This window comes from Mya arenaria, chromosome 14, assembly GCF_026914265.1.
Source record: "Mya arenaria isolate MELC-2E11 chromosome 14, ASM2691426v1".
Lineage (NCBI taxonomy): Eukaryota > Metazoa > Mollusca > Bivalvia > Myida > Myidae > Mya > Mya arenaria.
The window spans coordinates 28,069,121-28,077,876 of NC_069135.1; the positions used below are offsets into that span (position 1 = coordinate 28,069,121).

Genomic DNA, 8,756 nt, shown 5'->3' on the forward strand with positions numbered 1-8,756 from the left:
TAATACGATTTTATGAAGCTGTAAATTTTTGTATGCTATCCTACAGACGACGAATACGGAAAGGAAGAGGTATGACAGACTGGTTACTAATTTTAGCCTTAAATCTTGATATCTGATTACATTAGATCCCAGAATCGAAAGCAGTCTATTAAAATTAATTGCACTTCCGGCTGTCAGAAAGTGTAAACAAACGACCACAATGCGTCAAAATTACAAAGTTGTGTATTACTGCGACTACATAAACAATTCTTACAGGACTTAAATAGATCGGTTTATTTCCTAAAATAAATGTCGTTATGCCTATAAAGTCATAACGAATAGTATTTCTGATCTAGCCATAATTTCCTAAATTAAAACTTCGTCTTTGCATAAAAGCTTCAAATTTTGCATTAAAAGCTTCGTCTTTTCGAGGCTTGAGACATATTGGAAAAGATGAAGCCTTTCAAGCAAAATATGAAGCGTTTAAAGAAAACAAGAAGCTTATTTTTCGCAATTGTTTTGCTATGTAGGTGTATTTATTTGCGTTTTAAGTATATTTTTGAAATAATAAGTTATTCATTTTAGCTGTAGAAGGTTTTTATGCAACTTGAACTGCATTTTATCTTAATAATTCACTTTATTTTCCTATTCATTATACATTGTTATTTTAAGCTCAACAGAGCCAAAGTGCTCAAGGTAAGCTATTGTGATTGGTCTTTGTCCGGCATCTGTCCGTCCGTCTGTCCGTCCGTCAGTCAATCAACAATTGTTTAAAAAAACTCTCCTCTGAAACTTCCTGGCCAAATTCAATGAAACTTCACAGGAAGCTTCCTTGGGTGACAATCTACAAAAAAACAACAATTAAGGGGTCATGATTGATCAACAACAAAATGGCCTACTTCCTATTTTGCTTAAAAAAGCCCATCTCCTCTGAAACTACCAGTCCAATTTCAATTACAGGAAGTGTCCTTGGGTGACCCTCTACAAAAAACAACAAGGAGTCATGATTGATCAACAACAACAAAATGGCTGCCTTTCTGTTTTGCTTTTAAAAAACATCTCCACTAAAACTACCACTCCAAATTCAATGAAACTTCAAAGGAAGTTTCTTTGGGTGGCCCTCTACAAAAATACAACAAGGGGTCACGATTAATCAACAACAACAACAACAACAACAACAGAAAAAAACAACAAAATGGCCAACCTCCTATTTTGCTTGAAAAAAAAATCTCCTCTAAAACTACCTGTCCAAATTCAATTAAACTTTCGAGAAAGCTTCCTTGGGTGACCCTCTACAAAAATACACCAAAGGTCAAGATTGATAAACAACAACAACAACAACATCAAAATTGCAAAATGTTAACGTCTGATAGTTATGTAAAGTTTACTCTTGAAGGAAGGGCAGCAAGTCTTGCTATATAGTCTCCCTTTTTGTTGGAGATTCCACTACTTTATAGTCTTCAACATAGTCACTTCTGAGGTAATTATTGTTCTTTTTTTAGGTTCATAGATTCAAATAATTATCATACACTTTATTTGTTAGAAGAAATTTCATTTTTACTTAATGATAGATATAAAAATCAGACTTTTCCATTGAACTTCATGTAGATTATTCTAAGCTACAGTCTCATCTTCTGTGTGGATAGTGAATGAGCCTTAAAGGGGCTGTCTCACGTATGATGAAATAGTGATAAAAAAGAAAATTGTAGAAAACTGACATAAACTTGGCATCGATGTGTACAATGCATTGAAAATTACTAACTGAAGTACCACACAGTTTACAATTTATTTAAGTTTAGCACAGGACGTCAACCAATTCCTATATTCCTATATTTTCCTATATTTTTGAGAAATTTCCTATATTTTTCAAAACCGCCTATATTTCCTACATTTTCCTATATTTTGGATTTTTAATGCCCCCAAAGGTGGGCATATTAAAATCGTACCGCCCGTCCGTCCGTCTGTCCGACCGTCCGTGTGTCCGGCTCAATAACTCGTGTCCGGGCTGTAACTTTCCCTTGTATGGACAGATTTTAAAATAACTTGCCACATGTGTTGGGCATACCAAGACTACGTGTCGCGTGCAAGAACCGTGTCCCTACCTCTAAGGTCAAGGTCACACTTAGGTGTTTATTCACAATGGAATGCTGCATATAAGGACATAGAGTATAGGTGTTCGTGTCCGGGCTGTAACTTTCCCTTGTATGGACAGATTTTAAAATTACTTGCCACATGTGTTGGGCACACCAAGACGACGTGTCGCGTGCAAAACCCGTGTCCCTACCTCTTAGGTCAAGATCACACTTAGTGTTTATTCACAATGGAATGCTGCATATAAGGACATAGAGTATAGGTTGTCGTGTCCGGGCTGTAACTTTCCCTTGTTTCCTATAGTTTTCCTAAAAAGTGGTGCTGGGATATATTTGAAATCATTCAAAGGATTAATACTGTCTTGAGATAGTGTTTATTTACAGTTTAAGACTGTCTTTATCCTCTAAACTATCACTATCATTCAGAATTGCTGTTGTATACACATGGTTATCCATTTGAACACCTTTGATGAAGAGTATACCAAAAATCAAAGCTTAAAGGTGTCCAGTTCGATGACCGCAGTTGTGTTGCAGCATAGTCTGCCTTGATGGAGAGGTTAAAAGGAGCTGTACTCCATATGATGAAATAGCGAAAAAAAAAAAAAAAAAAAAGATTGTCGAAATCTGACATAAACTTGGTATTGATGTGTAAAATGCATTGAAACTTCGCAGTTTTTTTGTATTTTTCCATTAAAAAAGATTACTAGGTATGTCTACCTAGTATTATATTTTACTTATGAGTGATTAGCTAGTCGATGTTATCATTGGATATTACCAAGTTAGGTTTATAGCTGAAATATTCCAACCGTTAAGGGTAAGCCTTCGTAGCACAGTGGATACAACACTGGATTGCAATTTTGAGGACCCTCGTGCCAAAGAGCTTATGCAATGGTAATGTAGTTTGTGCGTCTGTGCGTCTGTAAACAATTTCTTGCCCATTCATGCCTAGATTATGGCCTTGATAGTATAAAAAAGTATTTGCGTCTGTAAACAATTGCTTGTGAACATGATACAGTCTTCAGTTTTAATTTTATCTCGATGAAACTTGTACAGCATTTAGATTTCCATTAAAGCTTTGATCATTTTGAAAACAAGCCAGATCCGATCATGCATGCTTAGACTATGGGTCTTGAAAGTATAAAAACGTGTTATTTTTAGCTAAGTCTATTTTTAGCCAAGTCTACATAAGCAAAGTTTATTTTTAGCCAAGTTTACATGTAAAGTCACAATTGCTTGTAAATGTTTGTTCAAATTATGCCCCTTGGGTCATAACTGGCCATACCCGGGGTTCACGGGTTTGGTATACTTAAATTGGGAAGTGTTAAAAACCTTTTGTCTGGAACAGCTATGCAGATCCTTGCTATTTTGAATCAGGCTTTATTTAGTTGTCCACTACCATGGTTGTTCAAATTATTCCCCCTGGGTCAAAACTGGCACTGCCCCGGGGTTGACAATTTTCCTAGAGACTTATTTAAGAAAATTTTCAAAATCGTCTTGTTTCAAACCACAAGGCCCATACCTTTGATATTTTTTTGTGGAGCATCATATGATGACCGTCTAGCAAAACATTTGAAATTATGCCCCTTGGGCAAAAGCTGGCCCCACCTTTTTTGACTTTCTTTTTTAAATTTTAAAGCTACAGCAATGAAATTTTGACCATGTGCACAGTTTTGCAAACGAGCATCAATGTTGTCCTCAGATGTCCTTGACTTTGAGCTTATGACAAGCTTTTTCATTTTTAAAGCTACAGACCATGAGTACAGTTTTGAAATTATTTTTTACCCTAAGATTACCTTTACTTGGCACATATTAAAATAGTTCATGCAACTTATCTGCTTACAACACTTTTCGTCCTCAGATATTGAACATGCAGCTATTTTTAGCTAACCCAAACACAAAAAGTGAACTATATATTTGTTGCCTATTACTCATACATACATGCTCTGAATTGAAATTAGCACAAGAGCCATGCCAGTAGAGCATAGGCCCTTTTGGGCCGCTTGTTTTTACAATTATGATATCGAACAGTATTTTTTTTTAAATAATTGTCCTGAGATTCGTAACAGAAAAAAGTTTCTTTGATGACAATCTGGTTTACAGTGTAATGTGGATTAAGTGAAACACAAATTTTATGATTATAGCCAGTAAATAAGTTAGTAAATGTTCACTAACATACCTCTTAATGTCGATTTTCAACCTTAAAAATCTAGAGCTTAAAGCTGTACACTCACGGATTGAAGGTTTTGACAACTTTTTTATTTTTTGTCTTGGAACGAGCCATTGTTGCGAAAATGCATGGACACCAGTCATATAAGACTGCTGACAAAAAATCGCAAATTTATATATTTAAGTTCAAATATTTATGTTTTATGCATTTTAGCTCTACTTTTCGAAGAATATGGAGAGCTATACTACTTACCCAAGCGTCGGCGTCGGTGTCACACCTTGGTTAAGGTTTTGCATGCAAGCACACATAGGTTAATATCTCAGCAACTACTAGGACTATTGCATTGAGACTTGATACAGTGGTACTCAACCATCAAACCTACTTAATTAACCAAGTTAGATAACTCTTGTTTGCATTTAATGCAAATAATTGCCCTTTATTATTCGACTTAGAGATTCTGGTTAAGGTTTTGCGTGCAAGCACACATAGTTTAATATCTCAGCAACTACTTGAGGTATTGCATTGAGACTTTTTACAGTGGTACTCAACCATTAAACCTAATTAATTATCCAAGTTAGATAAATCCAAGTAAGATAACTCTAGTTTGCATTTAATGCAAATATTAGGCCTTTTTTCGACTTTTCTTTGCATTAAATGCAAATAATTGCCCTTTAATATTCGACTTAGAAATTCTGGTTAAGGTTTTGCATGCAAGCACACATAGCTTAATATCTCAGCAATTGAGACTTGATACAATGGTACTCAACCATCCAACCTACTTAATTAACCAAGTTAGATAACTCTAGTTTGCATTTAATGCAAATAATTGCCTTTCATTATTCGACTTAAAAATTCTGGTTAAGGTCTTGCATGCAAGCACACATAGGTTAATATCTCAGCAACTACTAAAGGTATTGCATTGAGACAATGGTACTCAACCATCCAACCTGCTTAATTAACCAAGTTGGATAACTCTAGTTTGCATTAAATTCAAATTGATTGAGATTTTGCATGTAACCACTTTTCAGTCAATACCTCAGCAAATACATCATGTATTGCATTGAAACTTTACACACAGGCTCCCAACCATTTAACCTTCTTCTTTAATCAAGTAAGATAACTCTATCTGTCATATTTTATAATTTTTGCCCCTTTATTATGCGACTTTGAAATTCTGGTTAAGGTCTTGCATGTTAGCACACATAGGATAATATCTCAGCAACTCGTCACTGTTACTAAAAAGCATAAACAATTGAAAATGAATTTCAAAAACAGGCTGAGGTTCTTCTGTCAATCAATAAAAAAAACTGGTTCTCTTACATTTCGGCGTATCTTGTTTAGTTTTATTTTTCATTTTTTGTTGTTTTTGCATCATTATTATAATTACTTCCAAGACAAAGCGGTGTATAGTCGAGCGCGCTGTCCTACGACAGCTTTTGTGTTAATGTATATTAAGTCATTTAATTGATAATTCACTCACTCACTCACTCACTCACTCACTCACTCACTCACTCACTCACTCACTCACTCACTCACTCACTCACTCACTCACTCACTCACTCACTCACTCACTCACTCACTCACTCACTCACTCACTCACTCACTCACTCACTCACTCACTCACTCACTCACTCATTCATTTATTCATTCATTCACTCATTCACTCATTCACTGTAAATATTTTCATAGTATTCTCAAGAAACTTTGTGACAATGCTAATAGAAGCACCTCACATCTGTGCAATTGACCATGGTCATTTCTGTAACCATAATAAAATATTTGTTCATCTGAGAAAACCAAACAGTTGCATCCACCTGTTACATCAGCAATTATATACATGTAGTTACTGTAATATTAATTTAAAATCATAGAAAACTAATTTTGCAATTTCAAACATGATTGCGGTGAAGTTTTCATGCCATCGTTTTGTTACCCATATTTTAGTCACAACTGAAAACTAGTTGTCTTTGCAGGTTGAACAATGTGTGATTGATACCAACTCCTCTGCTCAAGTTCTATGTAGAGTACCACCTGCTTCAAAGGGAATTATACAAGAACTTAATGCCAAGGCGTCTTCAAGTAACAAAAGAAAGAAAAGATCTGCACAATGTGTGGAATGTGTTACTGTCACGATCATTGTAAAGTTGGATGGAGTTGAACATTCCTTTAATATATCATACTTCCATGACCCATCTATCAGCAAGTTTGACCAGGGCGTTTTGCTTTACCAATCAGATCAGCAGTATTTGGAAATAAAGGTGATAAAAAGTCATTTTCGTTAAAACATGGCAAAGAATTTACTTTTATGGTGCAAGTTGCGCATTTTGAACTTTTGCATGTCATTAAATAGCATAGATAAATGATGGAATTCATTTACTCGTGGTTTAAAGTTTTGCATGCCACTCATTAGCATGATAATATTTTTGTATGTAATTAACTAATATGGTTATAGTTAAGCATTTTATTCACTAATGATGTTCCAGTTGTGCATGCAATTTACTTACATGGTTAACATTTTGCATGCATACTACTATTATGGCTATAATTTTGCATGCAAATTACTTGAAGGGTTATAGTTTTCGATGCTATTTATTAATATGATTGTTGCACATTATTTATTGACATGGTTAGTTTTGCATGTAATTCAGTAATATGATTATAGTTTTGCTCTGTGCCTCAAAAGTTTATTTTTGGACTTGCGACTAATGTGTTTGTCCCTGTAGTTTCATTGTATTATTGCATGTTATGCAATAATGTGGTTCAAATTTGCATGCAAATTATGTGGGTATAGGTTTGCGTTAAAGTTATTAATATTGTTACTTTTACATGTAATTAACAAGGTTGTAGTTTTTGCGTGCAATTAACTGTTAATATGATAGGTTTGCATGCAATGTAATAATAATATGGTGATATTTTTGCATGAATTTACTATTATGGTGATCGATTCTCATCAATTTACTAATATGACAATAGGTTTGCTAGCAATTTACTATTATGATAAAAGTTTTGCATGTAATTAACTAATATGGTGATAGATTTCATGCAATTTAATACTATTTTTTTTGTTTTCGTTTCTAATTAAGTCATCCATCATTAAGGCCCCATCTTTGTCTTAATTTATGAGTAAAGATTCATAGTCTTTTAACAATATTGTTTTATAGGGTGAAAATCTTAACCTTGTTGCGGCGAAGCACGACATCAACATTACTATTGGAATAGATGTATGTAATGTTGTGGAGCTTGAAGGCGATTTCATGCGATGCAAGGCCCCAAGTTCTCAACCGCAGCCAGGAATACCGGGAGCTACTTTACCTGAAGTCAATGTATGTACGCTAGCAGAACTAATTGTTATAAGTAGAGTTGGTCTTTATTCCCAAATTATCCATTAACTTATCACAAGTAACTGAGTATAATAGAATACCTGACTATCGATGGTTGGTTAAAATTCATTTTGGTAAGGAAATGGGAATGGCAACCTTTTGTGATTTTGGTGATCGTGGCGCTTTGTACATCTTGCGCAATATTGTTTTTGCCTGCAATCATGAGCAACACGTTTCTGACAAGTATGCTGCGACATGTGAAGCTTAACTTTCTTATTATGTTTCATTAACAGTAAACACAACTTTGCCAGATAATGGCCCACGGTACAGGATGAAGCACAGAGTGAAATGATTAGTGATGGGGAGTAACCTAATAATAATATGGAACACTTGACTATGATATTCCTTTTTTTCTTTAAATTTTAGGTGACAATAGGAAACATCCATACAACTTTGGGGTACATTAAGTACAAACCAAAGTTCGAGAGCATCCTTATCATAGCCGGAGCAGCTGCTGGAACTGCACTGTTTCTTCTTGTGTTGGGTAATAATGTAACAATACCCTCACTATGTATACTTTTAGCACACCTGATCACAAAGTGTTCAGAGTGAGCTATTATGATAGGGTGATTGTCCGTGGTCCATCGTCAACATTTTCCTTCAAACAATTTCTCCTAAACCACAATGACAATTTTAAACTTTACATGATTATTCCGCTTCCAGATTACATGTGGAATTCTGTTTGCCATGGCAACCGAAATGTAAAACATTAAAAATGTTTTTCTCCACTGGATCGATTTTCAAATTATTTTAATAAAATGTTCCTTAGATGACCCTGTATCACAATTATTTACCCCCATTTTTTAATATATATACTTCTTTACACCTGTTTTATCTGCAGCGTGAGGCATCTTGTATGTAGTCCGATCAATATCTTTATAACCCTTATTCAATCAATTAAGCGATATATAGAGGATAATATGATAGGATGCTTTTCTGGTGACCTGTATCACGTCGAGGTCAGTGTGTAAACACGTATCCGTCGAGACCGCAGTTCGAGACGGATACATGTTTACTCACCGAACGAGACGTGATGCAGGTCACCAGAAAAGCGTTCTATCGTAATGTTCCATTTATTATATACCTGCCTATTTAATAATTCCTTTTATTTTTCAGTTTCAATTTGATTTAAATATACCG

The 8,756-nt window shown here is 34.8% G+C and overlaps 1 protein-coding gene across 1 annotated transcript in view; it reads left to right on the forward strand.

Moving 5' to 3' along the window:
• The window catches only part of LOC128215971 (plexin-B-like), a 90,633-nt gene extending 82,171 nt beyond the window's left edge, over positions 1-8,462 (forward strand). Inside the window, exons 20-23 of the mRNA XM_052922570.1 lie at positions 6,210-6,494; positions 7,398-7,559; positions 7,983-8,100; positions 8,458-8,462. Of these exons, the coding sequence (XP_052778530.1) occupies positions 6,210-6,494; positions 7,398-7,559; positions 7,983-8,100; positions 8,458-8,462 (570 nt within the window). The remainder of the gene's footprint in view (positions 1-6,209; positions 6,495-7,397; positions 7,560-7,982; positions 8,101-8,457) is intronic.
• The last annotated feature ends 294 nt before the right edge of the window (positions 8,463-8,756 follow it).